The sequence below is a fragment of the Narcine bancroftii genome, chromosome 2 (genome assembly GCF_036971445.1).
Source record: "Narcine bancroftii isolate sNarBan1 chromosome 2, sNarBan1.hap1, whole genome shotgun sequence".
NCBI classification, from domain to species: Eukaryota; Metazoa; Chordata; class Chondrichthyes; order Torpediniformes; family Narcinidae; genus Narcine; species Narcine bancroftii.
Window position 1 is genome coordinate 219,926,112 of NC_091470.1, and position 16,460 is coordinate 219,942,571.

The window sequence follows — 16,460 nt, forward strand, 5'->3', positions numbered from 1 at the left end:
GAGGAACTCAGTACTTATCTAAAATGAACCACAGTACAATAAAATCCCCAGTAACCAGAATTCAAGTAACTGGCAAAAAGAATTGAGGAAATAAATGAATAATTGATGAGGAGAAAAAGGAATGCATGTTTTCATGAGAAAAAGAATCTAAGGAGTCTTGCCCTGCTTTCAGCCATGTTTCTTTTATGGCTGTCATGAATGCCCTCGCTGGAGTTTAGAAGAACAGTGGGGGGAGAAGGTGGCATTAAATCTCATTGAAACGTATGCAATACTAAAGGCCTGAATAGAGTGGACGTAAAGAGGGTGTTTTTCCTGTGGTGGGGAAGTCCCTTTAGAACGGAGGAATTTCTCCAGAGGGTGGTGAATCTTTGGAATTCATTGTTGTGGGCGGCTGTGGAGCCCAAATAATTGGGGCTAGAGGTCGATAAATTCTTGATGAGAAAGTGAGTCTTGCTTATGGGGAGAAAGCAGAAAAATGGGGTTGGAAAGGATAGTACGTCGGCCATGATGGGCCAACTGGTCTAATTCCACTGCTATGTCTTTTGGTCTTGTACCCCAGGTGACCCGTGCCCTAAGTTAGGCCTCTTGAGTTGAAATAAATGGAGTCTTTCCCCTCTTTTTGTCCCTAATTTCTTATCTGCCTCATCTCTGCTCTGGGCCCCAGCCAATCAAGTTGATACCTTCCCAAGTAGCACTCTGGTATTCCCTGGTGGAATATTGGCCCACCCACCCGTTCCGGTGCAACCCATCCTTCTAGTACAGGTCACCTCTGTCTCAGAAGAGATCCCAGTGATCCAAGGACCTGGATCCCTGCCCCCTTCACCAGCTCCTCAGCCACACATTCATCTGGCCTGCCTTTCTATTCCTAACCTCGCTGCCAGGAAGCATTTTATTTTTGCACAATTCCTGATATGGACGACCCGAGAGTCACCAAGTGAAATGCAATTGGTACATCTCTGGTAAATTTATTGTAATACTCCGCAGGTCTTGAAGTTCACCAAAATGCAGCCAATTTTGAAGATCATGACGGTCATGAAAATTTTGATGAACTCTGCTCCAGGAAGAAAAGGAAGACCGCAAGAAAGAAAAGGAAGAACTAATTTGGAGCCAATTTTTGTAGTGTGGAGTGTCAGAATTTCATGGATCACCCACTTGTCCTTACAACTGCAATGTAAAATCGTCATTCTGTACTTATGAAAATATGTTATATATTTGTTGGATCTCTTTTGTTATTGAGTAATCAAGTTACAAATCACAAAGGTCAGATTTTCTTGCGCATTTGCCAAGGTTATATGTTTAATTTTTGTTTCTTTTACTGTGTGTTTTATTTTTCATTTGTTAATTGTCTTGTCCTTGGAGGTGATGTACAATTAATATCTACTTTTAAACAAAACTTTTTATATCAGTGTATCATTCTCATCAGACAAAAGGGAGAGTTGTTGACTCTCAATGTTCAGATGAGAGAGAAAGTCTCTTTGTATTAATGAATGACCAGACCTATACCAAGTGCAAGAATACATGATCTGAAATACCACAATGCATTGTGAGATATAACCAAAAACCAAGTCCATGCTTTCTCCATGCAAAGTAGTAAACCCATCTCAATTGCTTGTTATTTATTACCACTCAATTCTAGGACCTATTAAGAGCAAAACAGAGTTTGTCTGTTCTAAATTGTTAGGATTGATTTTATTTCTTGATACCAAGATTGTGAACAAAACTTTGAAAAGATAAAAGCAGTGCAGTTTTATCATTAAGGTGTGATTAGTAGTTTTAAATATTTTCATATGTTGTTTAAGCTTGTACATGAACAATTTTAACCAAATTACTTTGTTTCAAAAAAAAAATCAAGCTTATTCTCTTTACCCCATTGTCTACCAAATAAAATAATGATTTGAATCATTTGGTTTGGGGAATCCATTGGAGGCACCTGAAATTGTTCAGAAATTGAACTTGCAATTGTACAAATCAAATTATGCTGTTTTAAGAGCAGGCTGATTAGACACAAGTACTCAACAGGCAACAGAACTCGTGACATATCGTTGAAAGGTTGAACCCTTTCAATGAATGGCAGTAGGTTAGAAACTTTCTCAATTCTAATCATTTAAGATTATTTTTAGTCATTTTCATCCTTCACTAATGAAATGAGAAGTTGTCTTGAGTGCAGATTGGGATGGGTCCATTTACATAATTTAGAATAAGTGATTAACAAGCCGATTAGTTATTGAGGACATTATTTTATATAAGTGTAAGATAATTTTCAAGCTTATGAAATTGTTTTTTGTTCATGAAAGATTTCAAGAAGAAAAAATAAGCAAATTCCTGTCCTTCTGGGAAAACAAACATTTTATATTTTAATATTTTTTCCCAGAAAATAGTAGATAATATGTTTCACAAACTGATGAAAACTTGGGTTTTTACATACAGATGGTCATGTTTGTCCTTTTATTAAACTGAGAAGACCTTTGGTATAGTTTGTAATAATTGTTCTGAAGATTCTGGTTTTTTTTGATCTGTAAAATGTTTAAAGGGAGTAAAGCATTTTCCATTGTGTTTATCTTTGTCTGTTTGTTCACATTAATGTCCAGTTCAAGATATAACAAATAGGTAGTGAAAGACAGTTGTCCAGTGATTTCTGTTTTGATTAGATCTATTTTTATATTAAAATTCAAGGATTAGTGAGGCAAAAGTGAAAATATAGGGATTAGGAAAGAGGGGGTGTTGGAACTTTTGAGGCATATAAAGGTGGATAAGTCTCCAGGTCCCGACAAGATTATCCCCAGTACCTTGAGGGAAGTCAGGGAGGAAATAGGGAAGGTTCTGACAGTGATTTTTCAACAGTCACTGGAGGGAGGAGTAGTGCCGCAGGATTGATGTGTTGCAAACATGGTTTCTCTGTTTAAAAAGGGCTCCAGATGTAGGCCCAGCAATTATTGGCCAGAAGTTTGAGGTCGGTGGTTGGTAAACTAATGGAAAATATTCTTCGAGATAATATGTATAAGTATCTAGAGGGGCAAGGACTGATATCAGGGACACCCAACATGGGTTTGTGTGGGGAAGGTCATGTTTGACAAATCTTGTTGAATTTTTTGAGGAGGTGACTAGGAAGGTTGATGAGGGTAGAGAAGTAGATGTAGTCTATCTGGATCTCAGTAAGGGCTTCGATAAGATTCCACATGAAAGGTGGTGAGGAAGACTCAGGCACTAGGGATAGTCAGATAGGTTCAACGGTGGCTAGAAGGTAGGCGCCAGAAAGTCACGGTGGATAACTCTGTCAGGATGGAGGCCAGTGACGAGTGGTGTGCCTCAGGGATCAGTGTTGGGTGCCTTGTTGTTCGTCATTTACATTAATGATTTGGATGATGGAGCGGTAAATTGGGTTAGTAAATATGCGGACAATACAAAAATAGGGGTTGTAGATAGTGAAGGATTTGGACTGCTTAGAAAAGTGGGTTGAAAGGTGGCAGATGAAGTTTAATGTAGGGTAAGTGTGAAGTTCTTCCTTTTGGGAAGATTAATCATAGCAGGACATAGGCAGTGAAGGGGAGGTCATTGAAACAGGGATCTTGGAATAACAGTTCATCGTTCTTTGAAAGTGGAATCTCATGTAGATTGGGTGGTGAAGAAGGCTTTTTGTATGCCTTTATAAATCATAGCATAGAATATAGGAGCTGGGAGGTGATGTTGAGACTGTTCAAGGCATTGGTGAGGCCAAATTTGGAATATTGTGTGCAGTTCTGGTCCCCAAATTATTGGTAGGATATCAATTAGAGAGGGTGCAGAGATGAGTAACTAAAATGTTGCCTGGATTGCAGTATATAGAATACGGAGAAAGATTGAATAGATTTGGTCTTTATTAATTGGAGTGTTGAAAGTTGAGGGGGGATTTGATAGAGGTATATAAAATTATGAAGGTAATAGAGTAGTTGTGAATAGGCTCTTCCCCTTGAGGGTAGGTGACATTGGAATGAAGGGTCATAAGTTAAGGGTTAGGGGGCAAAACTTTAGAAGTTACATGAGAGGAAGCTTCTTTACTCAGAGAGTGGTGGCTGAGTGGAATGACCTTCTGGAAGAGGTTGTTGCAGCAGGGTCAATTTTGTCATTTAAGGGAAGGTTGGATAAGTGCATGGATGGGAGGGGATTGGAGGGTTATGTCAAGGAGTGAGTAGGTGGGACTGGAGGAGATTACTTAAATTGGTGTGGACTAGAGGGGCCGAGATGGCCTGTTTCCCTACTGTGATTGTTATATCATTATTGTCATCCAATTGTACAAGAACAACCTGACGAAATCATTCTTGGTCCCACACACTGCAACACATATCCAGACATAAAACCATGTTCTCCGATCCTCATTTTCACACACTGCAAAAACATATCCAGACATAACACACATACAGACATATGCAGTACATACAGTAAAACCCCTGCTATCCTGAATTCAGGCAACTGGTAGCTTCAAGCAACCGAGGAAAATAAATGAATAAATTAAAAAATTAAAATATATAAATTTTTTAAAAATATATAGAATAAAATACATAAGTTTAAAATTTTCTCTAACACATAAATTTTCATTGAAGATGGGAGTGAATATTCAGCCAGCAGAGGGCCTTGGTTGTGCTTCGATTGTGCCAACTGTTTGAATAAAGTTGTGTGAAACAGCAATGGTGTCCCCCAGGATGATGCCGCTCACCATTGGGGTGAGTCTCTTAAATTGTCTCCTTAACCCTGCTGAGTAAGAGTTCCCCCTGTCAGAGGCTTTACCTGTAAACCCTAATGTTCAGTTAATTATTTATAATGTTACTGTTCGTCATTCAGGCGGCTCCGTGGAGAGGGAGGAACCTGCAGATGCAGTGACGGTTAAATGTTTTCAAAGAATGTGACTGAAAATAAAGTAAAATGCTTTAAGGTTTATATATTTGGGGGCGTGGCAAGATGGCATAAGGAACAGACGTGCCTTCCAGTCCTCTCCTGACCCTGTTATTATTTTGTCTATAAGTGCCCGTTAAAACTTTTTAAAAGTTTAGAAATCCAGAGGTGTTGAATCAGTTTCTAATGGTACAACTGCTGAAAAGAAGTAAAAAAAAACGGCAACAGATCGTGAAGAAACTGCATTTCCCGAGGTTATTTGAGCCTACCTGTTGACAAGAAGCCAGGACTCAGCGTGGAATGGATCCAGGAAGAGGTACAAGATTCGGCAACGGAGCTCCACTCTTTATCGGCAGGGCTCTTTAAAGATGGCGCCCGGCAGCCCTTGGAACAAAGGGCTAGTCAGGCGCGTGTGCGTGAATCAACACCCGCTGTGAGCGCTGTCAGTGAATCTTTGACAGCCAGAACAGCTGGGACGCTGCCAGCTGAATACCCGACTCTGAAAAGACGCTTACCGATTGATGTAGCGGTGGCGCTGCAAAATGCACCACCAGTAATGAAGACTTCAACAAACATCGATGTAATGAAGGCATTTGATATAATATGGGTTAAGGATAACCCTGGCCATCAGCCTCCAGATACTGCTGAGGAGGTTGTGGCAGGGGTTTCCACATGCAGTCATACTGTAAGAAAAGCAGTTAAATCAAGGGAAGGAATAGAAGACCCTTTGGCTACACAGAAACAGCAGGATCCTACTGTGCCTGAATCTATTCCAGTAGATATGCTTATTAAGAATCTTGAATCTAAGTTATCCTCTACAACAGGGGTGTCAAACTCAAATTCACGGAGGGCCAAAATTAAAAACTTGGACTAAGTCGAGGGCCGAACTAAATACTTATTGAAAATTTTCAACAACATCTGCATGTTTTCTCTTCTTTCAACATATGTAATGTTAAACTTTAGGATATAACGGTTTAGGAGGATAATGTTACATGTCAGGAGTAGGTAGCTCAAGTTCACCCTTTGCTTGACCTGAGGGAAACCTATTTGGTCCCTGTGGAGATGTAGTCAGCATTCACAGGCTGTGTCCATTTTGGCCTGCATCAGGACTCAGCATTTCCTGCTCACTCCTCAGGCTCTAGGCCTCTATTCACCCTCGACCCACCATCCCTCTACCTGACCAGTCATTTACCCAACCTCTACTCACCCCTCACTCCACTCGCTCTGCCTCTACCCACCCCATCCTATACACGCCCCTCTACTGCCTCTCCCCTCAACCTGTTCCTCCCTCTACCCGTCTCTCACCCTCTAATCACCCCTCCCCTACTTGCCCTGCCCCTCCCCTTTTACCTCTTCCCTATCCACCCTTCCTTCTACTCATCCCTCCCTCTAACTGCCCCTCGCACCACCATAACTTCCTCTGTCCATTACTCCTCACCTACACCCTCTGCCCACCCCTGCTTACCCACCCACTCAGGCCCTGCGCGCTGCCGATCAGCCTTTGTGGAACAGCGGGGGCCGTGCGCAGCCTGCCATGTCCGTCGCGCCGACAGGAAATCACAGGCGCTCACCAATCCGCCGCACCGCTCGACAGGTGGGAGAAGTGACTGGTTGTGCGGGGAGCCTTCCAACTGGCTTGCCGGCTGATGACATCGACAGACTTCTCGTGTTACAATTTTCTTTTCCCCGTTCTCAAAGTTTGCACGGTCAACCTGCAACACTCTTGCTCCCTCCGCGTCCCGTGGATCTGATGCCCGGGTGTTGTTAGGATTCCCAGCTGAAGGTTTGTGGAACTTTACCATTCTGGATTCCTTTTTGAGAATATTCTGGCCATCTTTTAAGGGGGTGGTTTTAGGGGGGAGGGGATAGTTAGGGGGTGGGGAAGGATGTGTAATGAAGGGGGAGGATGGTGGGGGTGACATTACCAAAAAACAGCATCGGCTCTCGCTGCAGGGCGGGCCGGCCCGCGGGCCAGAGTTTGACATGTGTGCTCTACAATAAAAGAAATAGGTAAGGCTTTAGTTCAAGTTAATACAAAGCTTAATACTTTGGTGGACATTAATACCCAACAGATGGTTGATTATGGAGCTTTTAAGCTTGAAATGAGCGAAAGACTTGATGTTTGTGACCAAGGCATAGTCGAGGTACGAGACCAAATACAAGATGTAAATAAAACAATTGAAATTTTACAAATTCAGAATAAAAATTTAGCGAAAAAGGTTGATTATTTGGAGAATCAATCTCGACGGAATAATATAAAAATTGTTGGTTTGCCAGAAGATATGGAAGGATCAGATCCAAGAAAATTCTTCACTGAATGGATTCCACAAGTGTTAGGACAAGAAGTTTCCGGAAGGCTTTATATTGGAATGTGCCCATAGAGCTTTGAGAAAAAAGCCTTTTCCAGGACAAAATCCAAGACCTGTTTTGATTCGTTATTTAAATTATTATGATAGAGAGACAATTTTGCGTGTGGCTATAAGAAACGCACAACAAAGAAGATCTCCCTTGATGGTTCAGAACAATCATGTTTTTTTTAATCCGGATTTGAGTCAAGAAGTTATGTCTCAACGACATGAATTTAATCCTGTGAAAGAAGTGTTGTGGAAAAAAGGATATAGAGCAACATTTAGATACCCTGCAGTATTGAAGATTTTTCAAGATGGCTATCAACCAAAATGTTTTGACAATCCTAAGGAAGCTATGGACTTTGCTCAATTATTGCCAATTACGCAATTTCAGGAAAGACGTAGTCCACCACGGTCTCCAAGGAGAGTGGAGACGCAAGATGGGAACTGAATTCCAAGAAGAAATGGAAACAATGGTGGTCGGAGTGATAAAGTTGATTAAAAAAAAAATTTTTTTTTGAGAAGATGTCAGATAATGATGATACTTTAATGTGAAACGGGAGTTGGGAGAGGGAGCTGGGCGGGCATCATTTTCCAGAAGTCATCAGCTACATGTGAGTTATCTCACATCCAATAATTTGTGGGAGTTACCGCATTGAGCGGTTGAGACAGGAGGAGGTGGTTGTAACCTCCTACCTGTTTTTTTTTCATCAATTTTTGGATTAAGGAGTGAAGTTTTTTTTTATTATTATCTTTAATTTTTTTTTTCTCTCTTTTTGTAGTTTTAGGAGGGTATAAGGGAAGGGGTGTTTTTCTTTTTTTTTCTTCTTTTCTTTTTTTCTCCTTCTCTTTTTCTTTGTGTTATGTAAGTAATGTCTAAACTTAAGTTTGCCTCTCTTAATGTTCAGGGTTTAAATAATCCTATTAAGCGTAAGAAAGTACTTGCTTACTTAAAAAAATTAAAAGTTGATGTGGCTTTTTTGCAGGAAACTCATTTAACAGATAAGGAACATTTGAAACTTAAACGTGAATGGGTTGGACAAGTTTTCTATTCTTCATTTAATCAAAGGCGAAAGGAGTGGCAATTCTGGTGCATAAGAATTTACCATTTCAGTTACAGAATGAAGAGAAAAATGGAGGAAGATTATTAAAACTGAATTGTACAATTCTTAGTGAGGCTTGGACTCTGCTTGATGTTTATGCTCCAAATGTTGAAGATACAGCTTTTATTGTAGATGTGTCTTTATTACTTGGACAAGCAAATTCTAATGTGATGACTGGGGGAGATTTAAATGTGGTATTGGAGCCTTTATTGGACAAGTATCCAAGAGTAATTAAGAAATCTAAGATGGCAGTACAAGTTACTAATATGATAAAAGATTTGAATTTAGTTGATATCTGGCGAAGACTTAATCCTACAGAGAAAGATTTTTCTTTTTATTCTTCACGTCATAATTCCTTTTCAAGAATTGATTATTTCTTAATTTCAACACATTTGCAGGATAAGGTTATATCTGTGGATTATAAGGCAAGGTTGGTCTCAGATCATTCATTATTATCATTAGAATATCAGAGTTCACAAGATGTTCAGAGAACTCCAAGATGGATATTACAAAAACCAGAATTTATTAGTTATTTAAAAAAACAAATTGAGGATTTTATTAGTAATAATGTTAACTCTGTTTCTAGTCATTTTGTTTTATGGGACGCAATGAAAGCTTTTTTACGAGGTCAAATTATTAGCTATGCATCTAAAGTAAAGAAAGAGAGAATTAGAGAGATTGAAGATTTAGAGAAAAAGATAACTGTTAGTGAAAATGACTGGGGCCGCCGCCTCCAACTCTGCCCGGACCGGACCAGCGCGGAATGCCACACTGGCCACCGGCTGGTTCGCTGCAAGCTCAACCTTCACTTCAAGCCAAAGCCCATGAACAGTAAATCCCCCAGAAAGAGGTTCAATGTTGGAAACCTGCAGTCAGACGAAGCGAGAGGAAACTTCCAGGCAAACCTCAAAGCAAAGCTCGACGATGCAATCCACCTCACGGACCCGTCCCCTGAAACCCTCTGGGATCAGTTGAAGACTACCATACTGCAATCCACTGAAGAGGTACTGGGCTTCTCCTTCAGGAAAAACAAGGACTGGTTCGACGAAAACAGCCAGGAAATCCAGGAGCTGCTGGCAAAGAAGCGAGCTGCCCACCAGGCTCACCTTACAAAGCCATCCTGTCCAGAGAAGAAACAAGCCTTCCGTCGCGCATGCAGCCATCTTCAGCGCAAACTCCGGGAGATCCAAAATGAGTGGTGGAGTAGCCTCGCCAAACGAGCCCAGCTCAGTGCAGACATTGGCGACTTCAGGGGTTTCTACGAGGCTCTAAAGGCTGTGTACGGCCCCTCACCCCAAGTCCAAAGCCCACTGCGCAGCTCAGACGGCAAAGTCCTCCTCAGCGACAAGATCTCCATCCTCAACCGATGGTCAGAACACTTCCAATCTCTTTTCAGTGCCAACCACTCAGTCCAAGATTCCGCCCTGCTCCAGCTCCCTCAACAGCCCCTAAGGCTAGAGCTGGATGAGATCCTCACCCAGGATGAGACATATAAGGCAATCGAACAACTGAAAAGTGGCAAAGCAGCAGGTATGGATGGAATCCCCCCAGAGGTCTGGAAGGCTGGCGGCAAAACTCTGCATGCCAAACTGCATGAGTTTTTCAAGCTTTGTTGGGACCAAGGAAAACTGCCTCAGGACCTTCGTGATGCCACCATCATCACCCTGTACAAAAACAAAGGCGAGAAATCAGACTGCTCAAACTACAGGGGAATCACGCTGCTCTCCATTGCAGGCAAAATCTTCGCTAGGATTCTCCTAAATAGAATAATACCTAGTGTCGCCGAGAATATTCTCCCAGAATCACAGTGCGGCTTTCGCGCAAACAAAGGAACTACTGACATGGTCTTTGCCCTCAGACAGCTCCAACAAAAGTGCAGAGAACAAAACAAAGGACTCTACATCACCTTTGTTGACCTCACCAAAGCCTTCGACACCGTGAGCAGGAAAGGGCTTTGGCAAATACTACAGCGCATCGGATGCCCCCCAAAGTTCCTCAACATGATTATCCAACTGCACAAAAACCAACAAGCTCGGGTCAGATACAGCAATGAGCTCTCTGAACCCTTCTCCATTAACAATGGCGTGAAGCAAGGCTGTGTTCTGGCACCAACCCTCTTTTCAATCTTCTTCAGCATGATGCTGAAACAAGCCATGAAAGACCTCAACAATGAAGACGCTGTTTACATCCGGTACCGCACGGATGGCAGTCTCTTCAATCTGAGGCACCTGCAAGCTCACACCAAGACACAAGAGAAACTTGTCCGTGAACTACTCTTTGCAGACGATGCCGCTTTAGTTGCCCATTCAGAGCCAGCTCTTCAGCGCTTGACGTCCTGTTTTGCGGAAACTGCCAAAATGTTTGGCCTGGAAGTCAGCCTGAAGAAAACTGAGGTCCTCCATCAGCCAGCTCCCCACCATGACTACCATCCCCCTCACATCTCCATTGGGCACACAAAACTCAAAACGATCAACCAGTTTACCTATCTCGGCTGCACCATTTCATCAGATGCAAGGATCGACAATGAGATAGACAACAGACTCGCCAAGGCAAATAGCGCCTTTGGAAGACTACACAAAAGAGTCTGGAAAAACAACCAACTGAAAAACCTCACAAAGATAAGCGTATACAGAGCCGTTGTCATACCCAGACTCCTGTTCGGCTCCGAATCATGGGTCCTCTACCGGCATCACCTACGGCTCCTAGAACGCTTCCACCAGCGTTGTCTCCGCTCCATCCTCAACATTCATTGGAGCGCTTTCATCCCTAATGTCGAAGTACTCGAGATGGCAGAGGTCGACAGCATCGAGTCCACGCTGCTGAAGATCCAGCTGCGCTGGGTGGGTCACGTCTCCAGAATGGAGGACCACGCCTTCCCAAGATCGTGTTATATGGCGAGCTCTCCACTGGCCACTGTGACAGAGGTGCACCAAAGAAGAGGTACAAGGACTGCCTAAAGAAATCTCTTGGTGCCTGCCACATTGACCACCGCCAGTGGGCTGATATCGCCTCAAACCGTGCATCTTGGCACCTCACAGTTTGGCGGGCAGCAACCTCCTTTGAAGAAGACCGCAGAGCCCACCTCACTGACAAAAGGCAAAGGAGGAAAACCCAACACCCAACCCCAACCAACCAATTTGGATCCAACCAGTTGGATAAATCTTTTACAGAGAATGAAATTGAAATGGCTATAAGAGATATGCCAAATGGAAAGGCACCCGGTGAAGACGGGTTCTCTATAGAATTTTATAAAACTTTTTATGTTGATATATCTTCTATTTATAAGAATGTAATACAGCAAATTTATAAAACTTTTCAATTACCTGAATCTTGTTCTAATGCAATAATTACGGTTATACCAAAAAAAGATAAAGATCCTTTACAGGTTTCTTTTTATCGACCAATATCGTTGTTAAATGTAGATTATAAAATTGTAGCTAAAGTTATGGCTAATAGATTGGCTCAGTATTTACCTAAAATAATACATAAAGACCAAACAGGATTTATAAAAAACAGATATGTGTCTGATATTTTGCGACTAACTACTTTGATAAATAAATTTAAATCTCAAATGAATTATCCAATAGTGGTTTCATTAGATGCAGAAAAGGCTTTTGATAGAGTGGAATGGAAGTTTTTATTTAAAGTACTTGAGAAATTTTGTTTTGGTTCTTCGTTTATTGGATTGATAAATGGTTTATATAATAGTCCAAAGGCTAGAGTTGCTACTAATGGACAGATCTCAGAATCTTTTGATTTAACAAGGTCTACTAGACAAGGATGTCCATTGTCACCTGCTTTATTTGCTATAGTTATTGAACCTTTGGCACAGTTAATACGTCAAAATGAAAATGTTAAGGGAATAAGAATTTTGAATGAGGAATATAAGATTAATTTATTTGCAGATGATGTTTTATTATATCTGGTGGACCCTGATATTTCTTTATCAGCAATTCAAGAATCTTTAGAAAATTATGGTCAATTATCTTGCTATAAGGTAAATTGGGCTAAAAGTGAAATTTTGTCAATTTGTAAAGATGATTATTCGATTTATAAAAATATTACGAAATTGAAGTGGACAAAACAAATTAAATATTTGGGAATTAATGTCAATACAGAATATCAAGATTTATATTCAATTAATTACCTTCCCTTAATAAAAAGATTAAACTAGACTTGATTAGGTGGAAGGACTTACCTTTAGGTTTATTGGGGAGGATTAATACTATAAAAATGAATATTTTTCCTCGGATGCAATATTTATTTCAATCAATTCCTTATTTTTTTTTTAAAGTTTTTTTAAAGATTTATACAAAGCAGTTAGAGAATTTTTATGGAAGGGAAAATTTCCGAGGGTAACAATGAAAAAATTGATGTGGGACTTTCAATTTGGAGGTTTGAGATTACCCAAATTTCAATATTATTATGAGGCAGCTCAATTTAAATTTCTTAGTGCATTAATGAATATGGAGGATCTGCCCAGTTGGGCAAAGATAGAACTGGCAGTTATTTTAGAAAAATCTCCACATGAATTTTTGTTTCGATGGAATAAAAATTTGTTACGAACTTATGATGTACCAATATTGAAACATTTATTGAATCTATGGACGAGTAAACTTGATAAAATGGGGCTTAAAAATAAATGGTCTGGGCGATTGCCCTTATATAATAATCAACTTGTTCCTTTTACGGTCTCCAATATCACTTTGAAACAATGGGAAAGGAAAGGAATAAAAAACTTATCTGATTGATTTTTTGAAGGACATTTTTGTTCTTTTGAGGAATTACAAAGGAAATTTGGTATTGGTGGAAATTCTGTATTTGTGTACTATCAGTTAAAATCATTTGTAAAACAGATATGTGGTCGGCAAATGACTTTATTGCCCGAAACTAGCTTTGAGAAATATGTACTTTCAATACCAGAAAAGGGGTATATATCTGATTTGTATTGTATTTCACAAGAAAATGAAAGTAAGAAAGATTGGGATAAAGATGAGTTGAAATGGGAAAAAAGATTTAGGTTCTACAATAGCTGAAGAAGCTTGGATGGAAATTTGTCAAAACAGTATTCGGAAATTGATTAATGCTAGATTAGCGATGATTAATTATAATTTTATACATCAATTATATTTAACACCAGAAAAATTAAAAGAATTTGGTCTTAGTAAGTCAGATTGTTGTTTTTGTTGTGACCAGACAGCTAGTACTTTTTTACATACTGTCTGGTCCTGTGACCAATTGCAACAGTTTTGGAAAGATATTCAATCTATATTTAATAGATTATATAATATTTGTGTTGTATTAGATCCTGATATATTTTTATTAGGGAATATGCAATCATTAATTGATTCAGGGTTAAACGATTATCAGATTTCTTTTATCTATTTAGCTTTAGCAGTGGCCAAGAAATGTATAGCGTCTACTTGGAAAGATAGAAATATACTAACTTTGGATAGGTGGTATTTTGAGATGAAGTCTTGTTTAATTATGGAAAGGATATCTTTTTCAATTCAAGATAAGATGTCTTTTTATAAGTTGAAGTGGACTCCATTTGTTAAGTATATGCAATTAAGTTTGATTTAAGTATGTTCCTAGATGTGATATTTTAGATCTGATAAATCTTTTTTTTAATTATTTTTATTTGTCATATTTTTCTTTTTCTTTGTGTGTTTTTTTAATACATAATATTATTAATTTTACTAATTCTTCGCTCTTTATTTTGGGGGAGGGGAAGGGTGGGGTTTTTTTATATATAGATTTTTAGTTCTTGTATATGTAGGGGGGGGGTTAGGTTGAATTAACTTAGGTTATTAATGTATTGTAATTATATTATTTTATTTTATATCTTTTCTTTAAATGTAATTTTTCTTTGTATTCCTGTGATAAAACCTTTAAATAAAGTTTTTTAAAAAAAGTTTATGTATTCATGCAAGTGAGGTTTGTTCAGTATTAGTACAGTATAGTATTTTTGTCTTTTAAACAGTTTATTAGGTGCATTAAGCATTGTAAGAGTGAGCCTCAAGCAACTGGAAAATACACTTAGCTGGCATACACCAATTCCCATAGGTGTCAAAAAGCAGAGGTTTTACTGCATATAAATATAGAAAGGTAAATAAATCTTGTTTAATAAATAGTAGAGCCTCAGAGGGTTTGTCATTCAGCGGTCTCACTGCTCATAGGATGAAGCTGTTTCTCAGCCTAGTGTAGGGATCTCCAAAGGGAGCCGATAGGATCAGCGGAGGGGTGTCGATTGGATATAGCGCCTATGGCAGAGCTGACCAAGTTCTCATGAGAGCGGAGCTTGGTGGCCATGTTGTATTTGGTTTTGGCCTATACTGTAGTTGAGGGAACGGGTGGATGGACAGATGTGTAAGGTTCATCTTGCACTGCTACCATCCCCCATCTAGCACCACCACCACCCCTACATTCCCTGTCCAGTGCCGCCACCACATCTCCATCCAGCGCTGCCACCTCCCCTTCCCAGCACCGCCACCAACTCACACCCCACCCCCACTCCGTCCAGCATCACCAACACTGTGCAGTGCCGTCACTGTCCCCCACCCCCACCTCCACCCGTGGTCCCACCCCAGTCCAGCACCGAGATTCCATGCCTGGTGGTTGATGAGGGACCATAGAGTCCTTGAAGGGGTCAATAGTCTAAAATAGTTTGGGGACCCCTGGCTGAGTGGTTCTGATTCTCCAGGATCTCTTTCCCGATGGGAGTAGCTGGAAGGTGCTGTGTACAGGAGAGGGGGGGGGGGTGGAAATAGGTGTCATCAGTGATTTTGCATGCCTTCTTCAAACAACGATCCCAGTAGATTATGTCATTGGGGGGTTGGGTGAGGGGGGGGGGGTGATCCCAGTGATCATTACACGATTTATGTACAGTTCTGCTTTGATTGTTGGATATATGGTATGCCCTCCGGGTACTCTGCCTTTGTTACAGAGAATTTACACTTAAAAATATGTCTTGCTACAAAACCATAAGGTACGTGCATTTTTTTTGCAAAATTGTATTTATTAATCATGATAAATCATACAGTAAAAATACAAACAAATAAAACCTATTACATACATGATATTATTATCCCTTACAACCCCTTACCCGAACCCATCCACCCCTCCCAACCCCTCTCTAAACTACCCCAAAAGGAAAAAAAAGGAAAGAAAAAAGAGAGAAGAGATCAGGTTACACAAACCTCTTCAATTATTTGCCATGGTTCGGAGCAACACCATCAGTGCGTGGGGAAAAAAATTAATAATTCAACTCCATATATTCCAGGTTTTAACAAAAAGGAATAATTATTACGTAGATTATACGTTATCTTTTCCAATGGAATACAAGATCTCATCTCCGTATGCCATCTCTGAATACTCAAATTGGTCTAATTTTTCCAGGTAATTGCCAAACATTTTCTAGCCAATCTCAAAAAAGCAATTTGAAATTTATTTATTTTTAACTCCAAACTCAATTTCTTAATATAACTCAACAAAAATACTAAAGGACCAAGTGAAATTTTCAATTTCAAAATAGCTTCGAAGAGTTCCTTAAATCTACCCCCCAAAAAAGGTTTCACTATCTCACATAATGTAAAAACGAACATGAATGTTCATGGTGGTTACGTTAATAAATGTTTCCAATCTTCGGGAGAGCAAAATGAGAGGCTGTAAATAAATAAATAAAGTCAGCACCACAAAATTAGGGAAAGGATTTAAAAGAAATTCTTGGACTGGGAGAGTGGCAGAGTTATGAAATTTGTTCCAGTGCAGTAATGGTTATAAATGGCAGCAAGAATTTATAAATATTTAGACATAAAAAGAGTGCAGTAACAGGCTATTTTGGTCCATGCATTAGTATGTTTTGAAGGATGAGAGTACTCTGGTCCAGAGGACCTCAAAACCCAGCAGCAATAGAAATTCACCAAGACAAATGGTTACTTAAACATAAGTTACTTTTACTTATCTTAAAACATGAAAACAGGATTAAACTTTAACTTATTGCGAATAACTTAACTCCCTTCTAATTTTAAGCGCACATGTATATAATATGTGTTTAAGTTCAGAAAAGTTATTTAATTCACTGTCCAATCTCACTTCTCACTCTTCCAAGTTCACCAGTATCAGGCAATTCTTATACTGTGCA

At 39.8% G+C, this 16,460-nt stretch overlaps 1 protein-coding gene across 2 annotated transcripts in view; it reads left to right on the forward strand.

Annotated features, from left to right (window-relative positions):
* LOC138755085 (TPR and ankyrin repeat-containing protein 1-like) overlaps nt 1–2,557 on the forward strand; it is a 112,733-nt gene extending 110,176 nt beyond the window's left edge. For both annotated transcript variants that reach the window (XM_069920322.1, XM_069920321.1), the window contains exon 25: nt 985–2,557. In XM_069920322.1, coding sequence (XP_069776423.1) covers nt 985–1,100 — 116 coding nt within the window. In that variant the 3' untranslated portion in view covers nt 1,101–2,557. The remainder of the gene's footprint in view (nt 1–984) is intronic.
* Nucleotides 2,558–16,460: the final 13,903 nt, after the last annotated feature.